This window comes from Dasypus novemcinctus, chromosome X, assembly GCF_030445035.2.
Source record: "Dasypus novemcinctus isolate mDasNov1 chromosome X, mDasNov1.1.hap2, whole genome shotgun sequence".
NCBI classification, from domain to species: Eukaryota; Metazoa; Chordata; class Mammalia; order Cingulata; family Dasypodidae; genus Dasypus; species Dasypus novemcinctus.
Genome location: NC_080704.1, coordinates 172,660,691 through 172,683,673, shown reverse-complemented (window position 1 = coordinate 172,683,673; position 22,983 = coordinate 172,660,691). Strand labels below are relative to the sequence as shown.

General features: G+C 43.0%; 1 protein-coding gene across 5 annotated transcripts in view; it reads right to left on the bottom strand.

The window, feature by feature from the left end:
- Window positions 1-22,983, bottom strand: part of AFF2 (ALF transcription elongation factor 2) — a 497,989-nt gene that overhangs the window by 172,864 nt on the left and 302,142 nt on the right. For all 5 annotated transcript variants that reach the window (XM_071213173.1, XM_071213175.1, XM_071213176.1 and 2 more), the window contains one exon: window positions 13,719-13,763. In XM_071213173.1, coding sequence (XP_071069274.1) covers window positions 13,719-13,763 — 45 coding nt within the window. The remainder of the gene's footprint in view (window positions 1-13,718; window positions 13,764-22,983) is intronic.

Sequence of the window (22,983 nt, the reverse complement as noted above, 5' to 3'; positions counted from 1 at the left end):
GAGTCATTATAAAGCTTAATATTTGTCCAACTATTCTGTTCACGAAATACCATCATCTGCTTAATACCTCCCAATATCTTCATGGATAATCAGATTGTTATAGTCCTCTGGGGTGGAAATAACGTTCCGAGGTCATTTTCTCTAACCATTCCTCTGGTGCCTCCATTCAGCAAGGATGGCGTACCCATACTCAATGCCAGCTTCTGGGCTGGGCCAAAGGGACAGAGATACAGACTGGACAAAGATCCTTCCCTGATGGGAGGCAAATGTTCACCCAAACGCACATACACAGAGGTGACAAATACAGTGTATACAAAGTGATAAGGGGACCTCGAGACAGGAGAGATTAAATTCTGGTTGCTTGAGTCATGTCCCCCAACAGAATCCCCGTGCCTGTGGCCATGGACCCATTGTAAGTAGGGCCTGTGAAGATGCTATCATGAGTTAAGGTGTGGACTCATTTGTGAAGAGGATCTTCTAGGACACTCTCTAGGTGTGGCCCAACTGAAAGAGGGCAGGCCTTCATCCTTAGGACCTGAGGACTTACAAAAGGGAAATTGAGGCGACTGTGCAAGACAAGTAAAAGCCAGGCACCACGAGAAGCCAGAGAGGAGAGATAGCCATGTGACGGAGGGCTGTTCTCACCAGGATGCTACAGACCTCAGCAGAAAGCACGGCCATGCTGAATGCCTTGATTTGGGACCTGTGGCCTCTAAAACCATGAGCCAATAAATTCTCATGGTCTAAGCCAACCCACTCTGTGGCACCTGTCATAGCCGCCTGGCAAACGAAGGCAGAGAGTCTTAGGGCTTCACAGAAAATGTGGTCTGTTTTGGCCCTTACATGGTGTGAAAATGAGGTCCTCCAGGCAAAGATAGGAGGGGTGGAGTTTCAGGCAGATGGAAGATGAAGGAAGGAGATGAGGAAAAGGAGAAGAGGGGTCAAGGTTGGAAGAAGTGGCAAGTGAGGTGGAGTGATGGCATGAAGGCACGGCCTTGATTGCCAAGTTTGGGTTTGGATTTTCTCAACTAATCCTGGCGAAGCCCAGTACCTCCCCTTGAATACCTTTAGTGACAGAGATCTGACCTTCCTTCTAATCCTTGGGCAGGTCCACCAGTCAGTAAAGGGAAGAGGAAGGATCTTGTATTTACTGAATGTTCCAGGCACTTTTCTAAGGATGTCACATACATCATCTCATTTAATAGCCTCCCAATGATCCTGAAAATTAGGCAGTAGTCTCCCAGTTTTATAATTGAGACCCAGAAAGGTGAGGTTTCCCAAGAGCATTCAGCAAGTGATGAGAAAAGCTCCAATCCCTTAGCCATTCTGCTTTCATAGAATATTCTTCCTTTTATTGCTCTAGACTTACCTGTGACTGCCCCTTAGGGATTAAGATCTACCACTTGAGGTCCCCTAGCCTAAATTCAGCCTCTGAGACTTGTTTCCACAGCCAGCTATGGTCACCTTCCTCTTGTAGCTTTTTTTCTTCCTGTTTAATGTAGCCCATCCCTTCAGCCATTCTGATTTTGAACCTACTCATTATCCTAGTGACTCTTTGCTAAATGCACTTCAGTTCTGCAACATCCCTCTTAAAATTTTTTTATAAAATAAATGTAAATTATAGAAATTTGGAACACTTAGAAATGAAAAAAACACCCATAATTGTATCACTCTATCAAAAGAACTATTATTTCAGAGCATTTGCCTGTAGTCTTTTTTTTATTCATATTTTACAGAGCTATAGTAAATAAGCACATAAAATTTTATATTCTGGTTATTTCACTTAACATTTTATCATAAGTTGCTTTTTCTCTCCATGTTGGTACACCATTCTCAGAACCATTTTCAAGTGGCTGATTATTATTCTGAGTGAATAAAACAGAGTTTGCTTAACTATTCCCCTATTATTGGATATTCAGTAGCCTTTTCTGCTATTCTGAAGAATACTGCAGTGAATAACTTTGTCCATATAGTCCTTCTTGTATTTTGGATTTTTCCCCAAAGTTGAGTCATGTTATCAACCTCCCTCTAAAACAAGGCGGCCAAACTTAATAAATAGAAACATATTGTGTTTATGGGATGGAAGACACAATAAAGAAAAGATGTCAATTCTCCCCAAAGTGACCTATAGATGTAATGTAACTCTAACCAAAATTCAAGTGAGATTTTTTGTAGATGTAGACAACATGCTTCTAAAAGTCCTATGGAAAAGGCAAGAAACTAAGAATAGCCAAACTATTTTAGCAAAATAAAGTTGGAGGATTCATAATACTCTATTTCATTACTTACTATAAGGCTACCATATCAAGACATTGCGGTATTGGTGAAAGGACAGGGACATAGAGCAATGGAATACCCTAGAGAGTCCAGAGAGAGACCTGTGTAAATATGGTCAACTGATTTTTGAAAAAATGTAAAAGCAATTCGATGAAGAAAGGATAGCCTTTCTAACAAATGGTGCTAGAGCCCAATGAACTCAATGAACCTCAACCTATACTTTACACCATATAAAAAATAAACTCAAAATTGATCAGAGATCTAAATGTAAAACATAAAAACATGAAAGTCTTGTAAGAAAACCTGGGAGAAAATTTTCATGTCCTTGGGTTAGATAACATTGTCTTAGACGTGACACTAAAATCACAATCTGTAAAAGGAAAAAACTGATGAAACAGACTTCATGAAAGTTGAGAATTTTTGTTCTGAGGAGGGCAGTGTCAAAAGAATGAAAAGAAAAGCCACAGACTGGGAGAAAAGAGTTTCAAATCACATATCTGGCAAATGACCTATATCCAGAATATATAAAGAGCTGTCAGAATTCAACAGTAAAATAACAAACTACCCAATTTTTTTTTGTTTATAAAATATGCAAAAGATTTGCATGGAAACAATAAACACATGAATAGACACGCAACATCATTAGCCATTAGGAAAATGCAGTTTAAAATCTCAATGAGATACCATCATGTATTAGAAGGGTTAGGATAAATTTTACAAAAAGCAACAAGACCAAGTGCTGGCACAGATGCAGAGCATCTGGATCTTTCAGACAAAGCTGGTGAGCCTGCAAAATGGTACAGCTACTCTGGAAAACAGTTCAGCACTTTCTTAACACACCAATCACATGACCCAGGAATTCCACTCCTAGGTATATAACTAAGATTAATGAAAGCATATGTTCACACAAAAACCTGTCCATAGATGCTTATAGCAACATTATTCATAATCATCAAAAACTGGAAACAGGCCAAATATGCTTCGAAGGATGAATGCCTAAACAAATTGTGGTATGTCCATACAACGGGATGCCATTCAGCAATAGAAAGGAAAAAACTATTGATATATGTGACGACCTGAATGAATCTCAGAGACATTAAGTTGAGTACAAGAAGTCTTGGAAAAGGTTATATACTGTATCATTCCATTTATAAATGGAAAAGAAAAACTACAGGGGCAGAGAACAGGTCAGTGGTTGCCAAGGCTTGGGAATAACAGGAAAGGTCTAACTGGAGAAAGGTAGTATGAGGGAATCCTTTGAGCTGCTGGAATTGATTTGTATCCTGTTACAGGTGATAATTACAGGAATCTATCTATGCATATGTTAACACTCATAGGACTACACTTTTAAAAAAATAAATTTTGGCAAATATAAATTGAAATGTGCTGGCCCCAAATCAACAGCACATGCTATGTGTAGTCAGAGCAGCCCAGAGCAGAGGGGATCTATCCTTTTCTTACTTCTAGATATTCTAGATCAAGGGTTAGCAGAATACAGCCAACAGGCCAAACCTGGCCCATCACCTGTTTTCGTAAAGTTTTATTGGAACAATCACAAGCATTTATTTACGAATTGTCTATGGCTCCTGTCATGTTACAACAGCAGAGCTGTGTAGTTGGGACAGAGACCGTATGGCCTGCAAAGCCAAACGTATTTACCATCTGGCCATTTACAGGCAAAGTTTGCTGTCTCCTGCTCTAGATACTTCTCTGCTACTAATACATATTTTTGAAGGGGCAGCATTATATGTTACTGCTAAACTTTTTCTTGTCTCTGCTAGATGTTGCTGGACTTAATTAAGTGCATGGCCACATAGTTATAACGCTATGAGATTTCGCGTATTAGATCTGGTCCCTCTGGTAAGTCCTTTTCCTCACTTTGACAGGTGGTATTCTTGGCCTTCTCTTCCACATTCATTGTTATCCACTGGGTCAGGGGCTGAGTCCTGCAGCAATCACTTAAAACCTACTTCTTCATATCCTCATGGTGAAAAACATAATGCATACTGGTTCAAAGCATGGACTCTGGGGCCACACTGCCTGGGTTCAGGTCCTGGCTCTGCCCCTCGTTAGCTGTTGAACTTGGAAACTCCCAAGCTGAAAGTACTTCAGTTTCCTTATCTGTAATAGGAGGATAATGATAGCATCCGCTTCTTGGCATTGAGGAGACAACTACATATACTATATAAGTGAAGTGATCATAACAATGTCAGACACATATACAAAGTGGTACACAAATGTTTGGTATTGTTGTTAGTGTGTGCTTTGGCGTCCAGCCAACCTGAGCTGGGGCAATGTAGTTAACTTCCTTGGGGGTCCCTCTTCCACTCCAGGCTGCCATTGATCAATTGGTCAGTGGCCCCTGGGTGATGAACTAAGCACAGCTGGAGAAAATTCCACAATCTGCAGATTGGGACCTTTATAAATGTGATTGTCTTCAATACCACCTGGACCCATAACCCTACTCTATTCCCTTAGTTAGCCTCTCTTCCCCTTTCAATGACTACTTCAAATCTTCTCCAGTCTCCTCAGACATCTAAACGTCCCCCTTATTGCCTTCCACCTGTCAGCTTATCGGGAAACTTGGCATGAAATAGAGAAATTTATTAATTTTCTTATAATGATATCTAGTTTTTAAAAAAATCTTTGATAAATCTGCAAATAATGTTGTTGTATAGTGGCAGGTACAGATCCAAGATGAACAAAGGGCAAGCAAATGTTTGTGATGTTATCTTCCTATCCAAGAATGGTAAGCCTTGCTATTTGTTTCTATCGGCTTTGTTGTCTTTCATAGGGCCTTAGTTTATTCATATAGCTTTGGCATATTTTTTGGTAAATTCATTCCCAAGGTATAATGGGGTCTTTCATCCCTTATATCTTATAGTTGGCTTTTTTATAGAGAGAGGTTATTTATTTCTATATATTTATTTTGCACTGCATCTTTGCTGAATTGTTTTTATTGTTTGTAGCAATATTTTGGGTTCATTCTCCTGGAGTTTCCAGGAAAAAAAATGTGCAGGCACATGTGTGTATATGTATCAAATAACAATTGTTTTACATATTCTTTCCCATTTCAATGCTTCTTATTTCTATACTTTGTCTAATTGCCTCAGCTCACCTCCAGGACAAGGCTAAATAACAGTGGTGATAAAGAATATCTAGTCTTTTTCTTGAATGCAGTGGAATATTTCTAGAGTTTCTGCACGAAATGTGATACTAACTTTTGGAGTTGAGGTGGATATATTTTTTATCATGTTAAGGCATTTTCATCAATTTCTCTTTTATGAAGAACGGGTGTTGAATTTGTCAAGTGTCTTTCAGCATCTATGAAGATGATCGTGTAGTGTTTCTTTTGCATTCCTTTCATAAAATGCCACATATTACTGGGTTTCTTAATATCGAACCAGTTTTATATTTCTCGGTCACAGGCATATCCTGTAATGTACTACTAGATTCGGTTTGTTAGTGTTTCCTACAGGAACTTTGCATCAAAATTCATGAGTGACGTTATTCTGCAATTTTCTTTTATGTGAACTATTTTTGTTAGGTTTTTGTATCACTATTGTATGCTAGCTTTCCTCTTCTAAGAAATATTTTGCAAGCTTTTCTTCTAGTTCTGCATCTGAAACAATTAAGTTGCATCTTTCCTTAACCGTTTGGTTGAATTCCACTATGAAACCTTCTAGGACTGATGCTTTTCTTAAGGGATTGGGAGAGTCTCCAATTCTTCTATGGTGATAAGTCTTTTAGATTTTGTCTCTTCTGGAGTCACTTTTACTCAGTAAATTATATTTCACTAGAAAAATGATCCATTTCATTACATGCTTATATTTATTTGTGCAGAGGTGAGCAAATTGCCACTCAAGATTATTTTCATTTTCTGTTTAAGGTAATTTTCTCTTTATTAATCCTCATTCTATGTATTTGTGCTTTTTCTCTTTTTTCTAGATGAGGATAGCTAACTAGTGGCCTATTTTACAGCTGTGACTGCTTTATTGAGTAAAAAACATCTCAAATTTACTAATTCTAATGATTTTTCTCTTCATAATTCATTAGGTTGCAGCTCTTGATTATCTATTGTTTGTCTTTTCCTTGGCCTGCTTTAGCTCTTATCACTATTTTTGCTCTTCTTTATTTGATCCAATTGCTTCATTATTTATTCTTTTACTTCATGCCACTATGTTGGTCACAATTTTAATATGTTCCACTGCAACATTTTTCTGGGTACATTTTCTTCATATGTCTTTTATTATTATTTTACTATTATTGTATTTCTGCATCGTACGTGTGGCGATTTCTTTGTTTTTTATTTGTTAGTGACAGGCACTCTTCCTGGACCAGTTATTTGCAGGATGTTTTTGTGACTGTGGGGACTGTGACTGAATTCCAGTCTAGCGGGAAGTCTCTTTCAGAACACAAGAGTATGTGTGCCTGAGTGACTTTTTGCATTTACTACTCTCTTTCTGACAGAGATCAATCATCCCTGCAGGCTACTCACCAAGAAGTGCTTTCCACAAATAAGGTTTGGTTATGTCATTTTACATCCAATCCTGCCTTCTCCACCTCTCAAGATATGGCCCCCCCACTGGGTACACCTGGGCACGCCCATCACTAAACTGCACACCTCTTCCCATTCTTTCAATATTGGCTTTGCTTTTCGCAGCGTGCCACTTCTTCTGACAAGTCAGTGCTGTGTCTGCTTTGGCAGAGACCCACGACCACGGAAACCATCCCTCCACTTCTTCCGTGCTTGACCTTCGCAGGATAAATCATGAATTCGGGCTTCCAGATGTCTTGTCATTGGGTTCATTACGAAGATGACCTTTCTTTTCCTCATTCTCCTTAATGCTTTTTAATGCAAGACCTCAGTGTGTTCTTCTAGTTTAAAACTAGAAAGTGCCTACCAATTTGCTTCTGAGAGGCTACTATCTGGATGCATTTGAAGAGACACTGGTTTTACCTTTACACAGAAGCAAGCCGAAAGGTTGACCTCTCTGTGTCAAGCACTTTCCTCCCAACCCAATTCCACAACCACAGCCATGGCAAAAATGCTAGATCTCAAACAACACATCCCAGGGAAGCTATTACTTCCTTCCGATAAGCCTTGAATGCTGGTTAGCAAAACACAATAGTTTCCCTGCCCTCTTTGCACACCCAAGATACACAAAGCAGGTGTAAATTCTACACGTGTCTTAAAATCTCACCTGCTTTCATTCAACAGAACGAAACAAATCACCATAGGCACAAAAAGGAACAGATTGACCGAAAAAAAAAAAAACAACCACAAAAACCAACATAGACTCATTTTTGTAGACACGCCTAAGCTACATAGGGACTTACATATTCATTTACTCAGCTATTTTAAAGGGGCTACTCTTGCTCACTGCCTGGACAGCTAAATGCTGGGTTGCTAAGTTACTGGCATTTGGCACCATCTCTTCCCTGACACGTCCCAAGGTTTGACAGGTTCCCATGCTTCACTGGGGCAGCCACCTCGTACTCACGTTACTCCCTTTTCCAACAACGCCTGTATAATCATGTAAAATTCACATCATAAACGAGCTGCAAACCCCCAGATTCCACGTGAAAATACAGAAACTGCTGGGCAGGCTGAGTGCATTTGAGCACACTGGATGCCTTACCTGCATTACTCACATAATAGTTGTTATAATTAAATTTAGCATTCCTTCTTCTAGGATGGTTTGTGTTTAAGAAAAGAGGAAATGATTACTGGGAGGCAAGTAATGGGTAATATCTCTTATGGGCTAATTTGGCTCCCTGAGTGGCTCGCCTCATATATGCATGCTACATATTAAGTCCATTAGTGCTCCAAATTAGCTTGAGAAAAGGTAATACTCCAAATAATTCACCCAGTCAAGGGCATTTTCACGTGCTGACAAATTTACATATTTCCCAATGTCATTAGGCAAGTGCTAGTCATCAGAATAGCAGAGGTACAATAATTAACTCGCTCATTTATTTGACTCCCTCAATGTTAACATTAATTATAGTCTAAATTATATTTAGCAATTGTTGTCTTTTTTGGCTGGACCACTGTTACTATTCCAAGACATTGTAATTTTAAAAGTTCACACAGAACTAGGACAGACTCTTTTTGACATTTTCAAGAAAGGGTTTAGTATTTAAGACTGTGATACAGAAAATTGTTTGCATGCCTCTAATTTGAACATTACTTATACATTTAATTGGACAGGATATAAAATCAACTGTCCAATTATTGTTTAAGTTTATCAAAGAAATTCAACTGAAAGGAACTTGATTTTGTGGTATACCTATGATAAAATAATTCAATTTCTTTTCCCACTTAATTGTCTGACCAGTATTCTTCAAGTTGCTAGAAATAAGTCAGCCACTGTCTGCAGCAATCATTATTGTTTTTAATCCAGAGAGTCTCACTGTGGTTTGCGATAGGGTGGCTTACAGTTGGGTATAGGGCAAAGATCGCTGGAGAGAGAAACAGAAGATCAGGTTCTAGCTCTGCTTCTGCCATTTTTCTTTCTACCTGATCCATTTTTCTTTTCACTCATAAAAGTGAAAAGGGAAAACAAATAGCAAGCACTGTGCATGGCAGGCCTATAATCATTTACTAAGTTTTTCCCATTTGAAAACTGTAAACCAGAACACAATCTAATAAGCAGGATTGCCGTAAATCAGATGGCTGTGAACACAGGCCATGCCCATCTAAGTGGTTACCAAGTGGAATACTAAGTGGTCCATGTGGCCAGGAGACATCTGTAGGAAGCTACAGTTCATCAAATCAGGTTCCCGAAACCCTAGCTGGCAAATTCAGCATCCTTCATAAACATTGAATTACACGTACAGATGTTTGGCTACGAAATTATCAACTACGGAAGGTACTTTGCTAGGAAACACAATCTGTTTGGCATCTCATCTAAGAGAAATGCTCTATCCACATTTTTGACTCTAGAAAGGATTTAATTGATAGTTTGTTGATATTTTTAAGTACATTCTTTCCAGGAACACATAAAACATTCCAGCTCGGAACAAATAATCACTGAATATCCGTCCTTAGCTAGTAGCACTTACAGCATTCTGCTCTCCTTGGCTTAACTCTATCAGAAATGATTACTCAAGGACTCATAAAACCCCATGGAGCTCAGAAAAGAAGCTGCTGGTGGTGCCCATATTATTACATATAAGAAGCCAAAGAATTCCTCGTATGACAGATGAATTGTAACTGCAAAACGCTATCACTGGAGCCAGCGCTCCTATTATTTTTCATTTCTGTTTGTACTCAATGGTAGCTTGACTCTAAAGAATAAATGGCATGCTGACGGAAGCAAGTACACAAGTTGGCTGTACTGCATACACAGATGCCTTCCCGTTTGTGATCTGTAACGCTTATAATAAGTAATGATATACTTAATAAGCAACGAAGGCATCTGAATTGGCACGGTGTGTTTTCTGGGGGAAAGGCAGTTTGGTGGAAAGGTGAAAGAGGTAGGGCAATTCTGGTTTGTTTGAGAAACTGCTTGAAATTATTTTCGCATAATTGAAATTGCACAAAGCTGAAGTGAATTATTGGCTAACGCCAATTGCAGTGTTAAATGTTAATCATCACGTGGATTGGAACCTGTTGAATAAGGATGGATTCAGGGAAATCAATAGGAACAGAGGAAAGGAAGAGCATGATGGTCAGGGTCATGGTTTTCCAGTCAGATGTGTGGGGCCTGTGTGACGTTGCAGGAGGTACTTAACCTCTCTGAGTCTTGCACTTTCCCTACTGCTAAAATGCAGCTAATCAAACAATCCTTAGGGTTATTGTGAAGATCAAAGGACATGTTGTACTTAGGTATTATGCCTGGTATGTAGTAAGTGGCACCTTACTCTTATTATTTCTTTTATCCGCAGTCACTATTTTTGTTACTGTTATTATTACTTGAAAGTACCTTCTGGAATGAGATTTGAGAATATTAAAGTTTGGCAGGAGGAAAAAATCAACTCTAAAGATCTGCTCAAATTATAATGGTTTGTGGGTATTCTTCAAGCTCTTAGAAACAAGTCAGCCACTGTCTGGAATAATTCTTCTTTTTTTTCAATGCAGAGATTCTCATTGTGGGCTTGTGATAGGGTGGTTGACACTTGGGTGTAGGGCAAAGGTCGCTGGGTATAGAAACAGAAGATCAGATTCTCTTTCTCCTTCTGCCACATACTAGCCCCACTCCTGTTTGGAAGTCATTTAATTTCCCTGGGCCTCAATTTCCCAATCTGTAAAATGGGACTAATAATCCTGACCTTATTTTCTACGATGAAAATAAGGCAACGAGGTTTAAGGGCTTTGAAAAGCATCCACTTGCTATAGCAAAATAAGGTTGTCATACCAGGTCGAGTCGACTTGTTGTGATAGGATTACCCCTGCAAGTGCAGGAGAGCAGGAAGAAAGCAAGAGAAGCCCAGACAAGATGGGCTACGGTGCATTAAGAGAACTAGGAGAGAAAGGAGCCCAGTGAAAATGCGCAGAGAAGTGGTAAGAGTATTTTTAAGAGAAAGCCAACTGGTTTGAATGTGGACAGTTTTGAGAAAAGGGGGCCAAGGTAATATACATTAGGTAAAAAGTATTTCCACTGGGAAGCAAGTGTGGCTCAAGCATTTGAGCGCCCGCCTACCAAATAAGAGTTCCTGAGTTCGGTTCCCAGTGCCTCCTAAAGAAGATGAGCAAGACAGCAAGCTGGTGTGACAAGCTGGTGCAGATTGCTGATGCAACAAGGAGACACAAAGAGGAAACACAATGAGAGACATAACAAAGCAGGGATCAGAGACGGCTCAAGTGATTGAGCACCTCTCTTCCACACGGGAGATCCCAGGTTCAGTTCCTGCTGCCTCCTAAAGAGAAGACAAGTAGGCACAGAGAGCACACAATGAGTAGACACTAAGAGCAGACAGTGAGCATAAACAATGGTGGGGGAAATAAATAAACTTTTAAAAAAATATATTTTCACTGTCTAAAGAACTGAGGGGCTGAGAGTAGAGAGGAATGGTTTTGTCATACTTGGTTAATAAAAGAAGACTGTCCTGGGGTGAGATAAAGTGTCTTTGTGTGCCTTTGGCTGTCAGGCTCAGGAGGGAAAAAAAGGGCATCAGGGAGTGAGGTGGGAAAGTTGGGTGAGCAAATGGACTCCAGGTTACCTAGGCTAAGAATGCGTACAAGTTCAAGCCTCCTTCACTGGAAGAGGGAGGTCGTGGGGGTTGAATTATTAGTCCCTGATTGCTAGAGGAAGAGACTGGAAGCGCGTGAGAAACCAGAAGCCAGCATTCCTCCTCCTACTCTAGCGAGCGTGCCTTCCTCGGCATAGCTCCACTTCAGCGAGGGAAAGAAAATGACCTTGCTTTTGACTCTGCTTGGTTTAAAAAGCACAGAGGGGGTCAGAGAGAGGTGACGACAAAGAAAAAAGGTCCTTTCCCCCAAAGAAGGAAGCAGATGGGGAGCGAGACCAGAAGCAGACTTACCCTGGAACCATGTGCAGGGCTCCAAGGCCCCCAAACAATCGTGAACTTGAACGCAGGATAACAAAGAAATCCAAGAAGTACACTCTGTTGTGACATGTTCGGGGGTCTAAAAAAATTTAAGAATGAGCCAGAAAGTCTGGGACATCAATTTTGCAAAGCTTATTTTCATTCTAAGCATGGGGGATGGGACATTTAATTCTTCAATGAAAGGAAAGCCCACTCAGTAATGGTGCTGTTGAAAAAAGAATTCTATACAATCCATAGTCATTAAAAAAAAATTGACGCTCCCCTAGATTCTCTTTCACTGGACAGAAGGACTTTTGTTACTTTCTCAAAGGGGTGCAATCTTTCATGAGCTTATTAGGGCAACCTGCTTTTTTTCTTTCCAACCCAAAGTGACATTCTGTTGTTTCTCTAAGTGGCTCCTCGAGGCGACTGGAGTCGCCAGTCTCTGACAGGTGTGCCTCCTGCTCCTGTCGCCACGTCACCACATGAGCCAGGGCAGGAGAGAATCCCAACTGAGACAAATTAAGTGGTGATTTGGAGAGGGCTCTGGTGTGCCTTTGGGAGTTCAGCAAAGACAGTTGAATTCATTTATGCCTACAACCCAGGGGAGAAGAGAGGCAGCCAAGATTTCCCTCCATGGTGCCTTCCATGACAGAAGGTACCTGACAACTCACAAGGATTTAGTGCACTTTCCCCATCTCTGATGAATGGGAAGGAGTAAGCTCTGGCTTGCCAGGGTGCACCACACTTGTGGATTTCACACCAGACAACTCCTTCCACTCCTGTCCTTGAACCTCCAGTGACTGATGATGAGTACGTCACAAAAGGAGCCAGCATCTCCCTAATTCATATATTCTCCTCTCTGATCAGATGGATATGACTCTTCTCTTCAGTAGTCAATGTTGATGTTCTTGGCTGAAATGGGTACAAATATACACAGCAGGTGAAATCAGGCAAGGGGACAACTAGATGGTAAACCGTGTTCACTATTTTCCCTTCGGCTGCAGTTTCAAAGGGCTCACTTCCAACACTGGACCGCTAAGCAGGCACTTAGCAGGTGGAAGCTCAGGAAGGATTCGGGGTGACTTTGGTAAGTGAGCAAAGGGGGTACAGAATTGCCACAGCATGCAGATTTTTCTCTTTTCCAGGCGAAATCCTGCATGGTTTTCTCACGGCCATGCTGGTTATCATTTATCATAAGAGAGAGCATTTATATACTGTTGCTTATAAAGGAACTTGGGCAGGTACTGCTGTCCTCTTGTCCAGATAAGATTCCGAAAGGTCGCCTGTCCGAAGTTGCAGAGGTGACAAAGGGTTGAGCTGGGAGTGGAGCTTACATCTCCCACCTCCTGGTCTTGAGATACAGTTTTTGGCCTGGCCTTGGTTTTTCACTGTGGTGCTGGAATCGATTCCCAACTGCCCCTTCTCTTCCACCTTCCCACTTCTCATCCCCTCAGTATAGAACACCATCACCATGCTCCATTGACGATGTGGAGGTTGGGTGAAAGCCCCAGAAAGCAGAAAAGCAACCCTGTAGGGGAGCTCACAGGGCCTGAATAGGAAATGTTTCCTGAATGAGGTGGTGAGCCTCATTTCCTGAATGGGGAGTTGAGTCCAGGACTCAACAGGAGGACCCAGAAGATGCAGAAATGGATGAAATCAAAAGACTAGCTTATAAATAAATAAATAAATAAATTAAATAAGTAAATAAATAAATAAAATAATGAATGAATAAACAAAAAAACACAAAAGACTAGCTTGATTAGAGTATGGAGAGAGGACAGGTAAGAAATGAGACAGGTGACGTAAGTGGAAGGGTCTGGAAGCAGAATGCGAGGATCCCCGGAGGAAGGGATTCCTTGAAACAGAAGTCATTACTTTAAACAGATTAAGGAGAGAGGCTGCTTCATTGTCAAAAGGCAGAAACAAAAAAGGCTTAAACTCACCCGCAAGATTTCTTCCACACAGCTTGGATCACTGGGAAGGCTCACCTAAAATGAAAAAAATAAAATCATTAACCCCAGTCTAGGTATTCTCAGAGAAGCTGGCAGCGTTAACCATTTACTCCATAAAAGAAAGCCATCAAGAGAGTAAATCTAGCAATCTATGCATCTTTTCCTATTAAATACAAATCAATAATTATCTGCAAATGGCCAAATTTATTTTACTTTAAAGAAGTTGTATGGTTGTGATGCCTGCCAGGTGGGTCCTTTTGCTCATCTTTCCAAAGAGGGAGCTTAACTTGTGATCTGGAATGCCCTATCTGCCCTCGGACACGCTCGAGTATATTATGCATAAACAGATCATTGTGTTTGTTTTTTTTTAAGACAAGGCCTATCCAAAACACTTCTGTGATTAAACTGCATTCTCCCTCAACTTAATTCTTGTGCAAACTGCATGCTCAACTTGGAGCTTAGACTCTCAGACATACAGAAAGTGAGCCTCATGAGCCATCTCTCCCAGTTTGACACTGCCCTAATCCACCAAATTCAAGTATTTGACAGGAAGGGCTGAGGAGTTACTCCACACCCCAGGCTCTTGTCCTTTTCCTCCAGGGGCTCCCTTGTCCGTGGAAGCATGGAGCCCAATACCAAAAGAAGACAGCAGTGACAAGGAAGTACCACCAAGGGACCTGGAAGTGGGGCAACCCAAACCAGCCCAGGTTTCCCATCACACCTTCACCCTCCCTGCGACTGTGATCTGATCACTGCACTCCCTCCAGTTCTGGCAAGTAGAACATCTGGTCTCTTGACTTCACTGCCCTGGGAGGTGAAAGGCCAACCGTGTAAGAAGAGAGCAAAGTCTGAGCTCAACCACATCTGGGGAAGGGGAGAAAAGAATATGGCATTGGTGTTCCTCACCCTTCAAAAATGCCCGCTAGGACTGTCAACAAACCCTAAGTGAGCAGTAAAGACACTATTCTGCATATGTTCATTGTGACCAACATGTACTGGGTACCTTCTGTATAATAAAGGAAGTTCCTGCTCCAACGAGCATAAAATCCCCAGTTGGGGAGGCAGGATGAAAACAGAGTCACCAACGAGGGGGTGAGCCATCCTGGAATACCCAGGACAGTCCCAGTTTATATCTGTTATCTTGGGGTAATTACTGATAGAGTTCCCTTTCATGCTCAAAAATATCCCACCTTGGATGATAAATTTTATAGTCACCCTTCCAATAGTGATAACCCTCTTAATACTGGGGAGGAGAAACAGTAGGAGAAAAATATCTTTTAAAAAGTTAGCTGGGCATGTACACTGTAAAGGACCTGAAATACCGATTTCAGAGAGGGAACCACGGGTGATTTGGCTTAATACAATTCATTCATTCATTCACTCATTCATTCATTCAACAATTATGTCTAGAGAGATAGGGACCATGCCACCAGGCTGGTGCTAGTGGAGAGCCAAAGATGTAAGAAGGCAGGTACCAAGACTCACCTAATGCACAGCTCTAAGTGTGGTCGAGTGCTACCAAAGAGACCACGCCACGGGCACTAGTTCAGCCAAAGAAAAGTTTCTGTGTCCAAATTAGTTTGAGAAAGGCTGCAATCCACATACCCCAGCCCCACAATGCCAATTAAAGGCTGGGGACAGCTGTCTAATTGGTTTAGTGCAGCACTTTCCCAACTTGCTTGACCATTGAGTCCTTCGGTTTTTTTGTTGTTTCATTTTCAACAACTATTACTCTTCAGTGGAATGACGGTTTGCAGAGCATAGCTTCTTAAAGAACAAATAGAATATCTCATTCCATAGCCGAACACTCTGGTTCTAAGAAGACTATTGTGGAACTTCTAACAAATACCTTCCTCCAACACAAAGGTGCAAATGATGGTGACAAAAGCTTAATCTTCAGCATCATTATTGCATTGTCCAGCCCTGGTCTCCTGTAGAGGGCTTTGTTCTCTTTTTGCCACACAAGCCCATCGATGCTAATTTCAAATTAAAGAGGGGGAAAGGTCAGCAAGATGGACAGGCAGTGGGAACACTAACCCACGAGTCAAAAGATTTGGGAGTGGGTCCTGGCCCGGACCACTGAAAAACAGAACTTAGTGACATTAGCCCTCTGTGCTGCAGTGTGTCCATCGGTAAAATCCCAGCACAAATCATCATAATACCTGCCCATCCTGAGCTCACAGGGGTTGTGCGCACATCAAATGCAAGGAGTGATGTGACTGTGGTTTGTAACCCACAGAGCGGTACACAATGGGTCCCGCTGCTCCCCCGACTGCCGTTATCATGAAAAGCCCAGTCTTCTTGTCTTTTCAAGCCAAGATCTGGCTCACTCTTGCCAACCGCAACTGCAAATAGCATCTCTACACCTGGAATTATAAATATCCATTTCCTTATGGGGAGAAAGGCTGTTGAAATAGAAAGAGTTGTGGGCTCCGGGGGTTTTACAGCAAATCAAAGAATGACTTACTGGCTTCGGTAGCACTCAGGATAGGGAAGAATGCTACCGACAGGGCAGTCAAATAAAGTCACATCCAGTGTACAGATCTTTTCTTTTGTTTTTAGAAAATACTAGACTCCAACATGCTCCTAGAGTCACGGGTCTCAAATTCAGCTTGCCCTGTCCCCTGTCCCCCTGAGGTTTACACTGCAAGGTAGCTATCCTGGAGCTGCAAATGCAATTTTTCGGTTGTTCCTCTACAAGTGCTTTTTAATTAATCGGCAAGCATTTCCTATGTGCCTAGAAGGGTGCTAGGCAGGTGGGTTGGAAAAACAAGTAACTCTGAGACTGGGCCGCCCCCTCTCAGAGTTAAATGTCTAGATGGGAGGAGAAAACAAACAATTAGAGACCCACTGGGGCAGACATTGTAAGGTAGTCTGGACAAGAGTAATAGGATCGGATTCATTCCTCCGTCCCCCCATTGATTTCTTTAGAAGACAAATCCTGATTGAGCTCACACTGTGCTCAGGATGGTGCCAAGGGGGAGGATTTAAAGACACTGTGGAGACCACCTCGTTTCTGCCCCCGAGATTCGCCGTGCACCGGGGCGATGACACCTCGACGGGAGCTCGACAACAATACCAAACGGGAGGTGCCAGGGAAAGGGTACCTACCGGGTTCACGGACAGAGCCAGGTCGGACAGGAGCTCCCAGCCGCCGAGGTCTCCACCGTACTCCTCACTCCACAGGGGAGTGAGAGGCCAGGGATCTGCCATGGCTGCGAAGTGGTGAGGCCGGGGAGGCCGCTTCAGCCCCAGAGCCCCCTGCAGAGCCGGGCCCGGGTCTCTCTGCGCACTCGAAGGAAGCCGCACGGAGGCTGGGGCTCAGCCCCCAATTTGGTCCAGTTGCTATGTCTCTTGTTCTCTCTCTCTCACGCACGCATGCACGCACGCACACACACGGTGCAGTAATTCTGGAGGAGGCACTCGGACAGGTGTGAAATCAAGAGACGGCCGAAGTAGTGGCCCTGGGATTAGAACTGCTACCCGGTGCGTTGCCAGGCTGCTGCTTCATTCCTGAGCCACCTTCCCCTCTCTTTAAATCCACTCTCGAGTGTTCAGATGGTCCACAAAGCGCAAGTTAGCCACTCAGAGCCGCAGAGCCCTTTCGCATTCCCCCTCGCCGCCCCCTCCTCCCGGAGCAGGAAACAAGCTGCTCGCTGCACAGGGAGGCTGGGCTCTCACTCCTGGCCCCAGACGACCCTCTTCTGCTGGGCACGGATGGGGTCCTCTGAGGGCCAGGCAAGAGAGGCGCACGTCGGGCAGGTGGTGAGTTGACTGAGAGCCCTTGCAAGGGCCTCCCCCTCTGCAGGCGACAGTGCCGCCTGCCACCCACCCCGTGCAGCCCACAGAGAGACCACGCACTGATCAGCTGCCCGGTGAGAAGTACATATCTTAGGAAATAATCAGGGTACCTTTAAATCATCAAATATTCAATTAACAGCAGCAACAATAAATGAATTGCTTAGGATGTTTTAATCATTCTGGAATTAATCAGTTTGGAGCCTACTTCGTGGCGATTAGGGTAATACAGGATATCAGAAATGCCCTGATTGTGGCATTGAGAGACCGAAGCAGCAGCTAGCACTAATAGCAAACATGGAATTCATGGGAAACATTAAAGACCGTCATACGGTTAAGCGGAGGAGCTCAAGGCATGCCTCTGAGTGCGATATTATTAAGGGATTTCCAGGGAAGCGCGGTCCTTATTGTTTTCCCTAAAATCATCCAGAAGCTGCCCCACAATACCTGGCAATCAAAGCCCCCTCTCCTAGGCATATTCCAATTTGACAAAGACCTCGCAGTGGGAAACTCAGAAATCGCTCGCTTAATTGCCAGCCAGTGCTTGGATTCCCCGACCAGGTTGCAAGGGACTCCCCTCCTAAGACCAGAGAGCGGCAGAAAGAGCACCCAAACTAACAAGCACTTTCCAAACTAACTCCGTTTGCAGTTCCGTCAACAAATTGCCACATTTAGCCTATGATTTGAGTGACAGGACACAGAGTGCCCCCGGCAAGGCATTGCTTACACAGAAAATGAAGCACTCGGGTTATGAGCTCATACTCATACGGCTTTCCGGGCGTCTTTACATTTTTAATCCCCAGCATTGGTCGTTTGCAAAAACGGAGAGCAGCAGCCTTTGGGTTCCCACTGGCAGGTGTGGGGGGATTCCTTTCTCTCCCCATCCAGGGAGTCCTCATTTTTAGAAATGAATTTGGGAAAGGATAAACTCGGCTCCCCTGAGATCCTTCTGCCCCTGGCTTCCTGCCTCGCCTTAACATGCCACCACTCTTGTTTGTATTCAGAGGTCCTCAAGCAACAAAACTTTAATCAGAACAAAAAAGATTCCACAACTGTTACATGCTCCAGCCAACACATCCTCACAATTTTTTTTTTTTTTTGAAGTGCTGGGGAATGAACCCAGGATCTCGTATATGGGAAGTTGGCACTCAACCACTGAGCTACACTGGCTTCCCTGAGTTGGTTTTCTCCTTTGTTTTGCATGTTGTTTGTTTTTGTTTTTAGGAGGCTCTGGGAACCGAACTACGACCTCCCCTGTGGGAAGCAGGCACTCAACTGCTTGAGCCACACCTACTCCCCCAATTTCATTTTAATAGAGCAAAAGTCCTTGGAACCCAAAGAGTTAGAGTTTACTTTAAAATACAGCTTGTGACCAATGTTTAAGGAAGCCACATGGTTAAAATACTCCATCTAAAACAAGCTAATATTCACCATTCCCTCTAAGAGCAGAAAAATAGAAGCATGATGAACAAAGGAATTTGACATACATCATTTTGAGCCAAGTACAGAAAATGACTTTTGTAGAGAAACTTTCAGGGAAAGAAGATTAAAAAGGAGGGGGGCAGTAGTCAACTTTCCTTTGTGCAAATAAACAGAATAGTTCACTATATTTTCTGAGCACAACAAGGGTGCTGGAAAGAGAATGGTCTTTGAAGCTGGACACACTTGGATTTCAACCCCAACTCTGATATCCTTAACTTGCTTTGTGACCTTGGGCAAGTCACTTGAACTTCTGTGAGCCTCTGTGTCCCTAACCATACAAGGGGGCTACAAATATTCACTTCTAAGATTGTCACGTGGTTGAAATGAGGCACGATAAATAAAGCATCTGAGCCTAGCAATGGGTGCGTGTTAAGTCTTAATGAATAATAGGTCCTTCTCCATCAGCACTTTCTGCACTACATCCCCTCTGAGACTCTTAAAACGGTTTTGGCACTGTGGACCTTGGGACCACTGGCCTGATAGCTCAGACGCCTGGCAAACTGGCCCCCATGACATCTTGTCAATGTCACTGATCATCAAACCCTATTCAGGGGCCCAGTGTATGAGGTGTCTCAGAGCCTCTGCTCCATCTGCTGGCTCTCACTGAAGGTGACAAAGGAGGCTGGAGACAGGACTTGAGGGGGTAAGACAGCAGAGAGAGAGAAGGGGGAGCAGAGGGTGGGAGGGGTGGGGGAGGGGCAGGCTCCCCGCTTCATTACGAGGCCATCTCTCTGCTGATTACATTAGGTATGGGCAACGGCGGAATGCATATGCAGAAAGGCCCATCATCAGCTGAGAGTACCTGATGGCAGATGGAATTTCAAGTGAAGAGTACTTAATTCCATGGGCTCTGAATAGCCATTAGCTCGCTGTTCATTTATTTGGTCTAATAACTAGTTACTATAGACGAGTGAGCGACACACGAGGTGGGGGATGGGGTGGGTAATGGCCTTAAAGGAAAAACTAGATGCCCATCTAGAAATCTGACCCTAAGAAACCAAGAACCTCTCGAGAAGTCCCCCGAGGATGCCTCGCCTCTGGTCACCTGGGCTGGCCAGGGAGGGCCTCCAAGTGGCTACTGCGCACTCAGCCTCTGCAGGCTGGGTCGCCCAGAGCCAGGCCTCCTCCTGACACAGTCCCCATGCTTCCTGCCTAGATGACTTCTTTCTGCTGCTCAGACTCAAGCCAAAAGCGCCTGCCCCATCCATGCCAATCTGATGGACTCGGACACACCCCACGTGCCCCTTCCTGCCTGGGCTCTTCTGGGCACCTGTCTGCTCTCCATGCCTGCCCTACAATCCATAGACCTTCCGGCCATGGGCCCCTGCTTTGGAAATCCCTAGGTATGCATCCGATTCCTCAGGCCTGGTGGGGCCCCCACTTCCTCTCGGTCTTTGTCCTAGCACTGCAACCAAGTATCATTTCGGAGTAAAAAGCCTTGCCACTGCCAAATCCATCAATGTTAATGGCTGTCTGGTGTTCTGGTCCCTAATCTCTTCTAGCAAAAGAAGATAGCAGAGAAACACAGCTGCAAAAGCTAGAGTGAAGTCTAACTTGAGCCAGTGTTATCAAGGTGAATGTGCATGATCTGAGTACTTAGAAGACATCTCTCAGGAAGCAAGGTCACTTTGGACTTTTGTCAGTTACAGAACAAATATATGCTCGTGCCCTCTCTATCATTATAGCAAACTTTCAGAGTACAGAGCAACTAAACAAGCTCACTTTCAGGTACTTAGGATCTTGGAAAGGGATGCAGAGAAGAACATATTGGGAGTGAGGAAACGGTAGTTCTACATCCAAACTCAAGCTCCACTGCTAACAAGTTGTATGACTTGCGGCAATTCACATTCTTGTTCTCTAACCTGTACAAGAAGGCATGGGGCTATACCTCAAGTTCCAAGTGTTCTGTATTTCATGTAACAGTAAAAAAAATAAAGTAATAGAAGATCCCCATTTAAGATGACCAACTTTTTGTCTGGGAGGGAATGAATACTACAAAAGCAACTACTTACTACCATTATTTTGTCAAAGAAGTAACTTCCAGAAGATAGGAAGGGCAAAATCTCAGAATAAACGAGAGTTTCTTTCTTCCCAAAATAGAACAGTTAGCAAATTTATGCCAAAATTGCATGCATGTGTGTGCACACACACCAGTGGTCTCATATTCTCGCACTTTGTCACACAATAACAACACCTTCACTTCGGCCTGGTCACTAGGTGAGATGACCTCTCACTTGTCTTTCGGAGTCTATGATTTTAATCATCCTCTATTTTATTCCATTTGATTTTTATCTAGTTATTCAATGGAGTACTCCACTTTTAACTTTCATTTCACTATCGCCTACATGTAGATCATTTCTCTGTGGATTACAGATTCTGCCAAATTCCAGGTATATCTCTCCTTCCCGTTATTTAATTTTTTTTAATTTTCCTGAAATTTTTTAAATGTATGGGCAATACAAACCAATATTTGTACTAGTTAAGAAGGCAAACCTGGCATAGTGTTCGTATATGATATGTAGCATAGGTGCACTGCAAGCCTCATTTGTAAAATAGGCTTTACACCAGTCCTACCAAGATGGAACTAAACAGAAAGACTGTTTACAGTCCCATGTGCCAGAAATTACATCCCATATATTGCAACATATCATCCATCACATATCATGGACTCCAAAGCCAAACAGGAGTGGGTAAGAAGGCAAGGGGATAATCAAGCCAGCAGGAAACCCCAGAAGCCTAGAGAAGAAAGTCCTTTAAAGGGAAAGTGACCATTGAGAAAGAGGAAGATGCAGAGTTAGCCATCGGCTTTGGCAAGATCAAGGTCATTGGTGAGCCTGGCCAAAGCTGTTCCAATGGTGTGGTGGTTACACAAACCTAATTGGCGCATGATGAGGAGAGGATGGAAGGGGCAGAAAAGGGAGAGTGAAAAGTAATCATTACCTTGAGGGATTTTTATCGGGGGTGGAGGAGTGGGGTGATGGTTTGTGGCCTGGTGAGGTCAAGGTTTTATTTTGCTTTTTTAAGAGGGATGATATTAAGGCACATCTGTATACCAATGGAAATAAATCAGTGGAGAGGGTAAAAGTATTGCAGAAGAGAAAGTAGATGATTGTAAAAGCAAAGTCCTGGAGAAGGAGAGAGTGGATGAGGGTACAGCTGGAGAGGATGACCTGAAACAGAAGCACAGACACTTCTCGATGCTTCCACTGTAACGGGTCGGGAGGCAGAGGGCCTGAAGAAAGTAAAGAAGAGAAGACGAGGTAGGACTGGTATGATTGTAGGTATAATTCTCTAGGAAGTAGGCGGCAAGGTCATCATCTGAGATTGGGGGATGGTTATCAGAAATTTGAGGAGAAATGAAAGGTGTGAAATCGCTGCCTTGGAGTATTGTTACCTGGGTTTGCTGGGAAGTGTAACAGAATGATCTGGTAATGTTAAAAGGAAAGGGAGCAAGGGCTCGAGTGAAACACAGAAGGAGATATGTAGACAGGGGCGGGAGATAAAGGAAGCAGGAGGCAGAGGGCAAGGAGAGTAGCTGGCCAAGCAGCTCAGATGCTCTTCACTGGACGCTTCTGCCTTTTCAAACACTGGCTCATTAACTACAAGTCGCAGTTCTCAGACTGTTCTAATCTCCAAGAGGCTTTCTTCTGAACGGCCTAAGCAAAGCTCCCAGGAATGGAAGTAATGCTATTTTGGGGATCCCAAAGAGGTGACTCCTGTGATATTACCCAGGAGGCTAGATGAAATTAAGGCCACAGCTAAATATGGCCCCAGAGCTTGAGGATCTCCTCTCTAGGGCTAAGGGAACTCAACGTTGTCTCTAGGGGAGCATAGAGAACTCAATCCACCCATATCCTCCTGAAAGACATCATTCCCATAGAACATTGGAACAGTGTCTCAGTTGTTGAAAGAAGAGCTATTTTTAATCATTTAAATATTTTGAAATCAAGCAAGCAATTTTACACATTTAAAATAT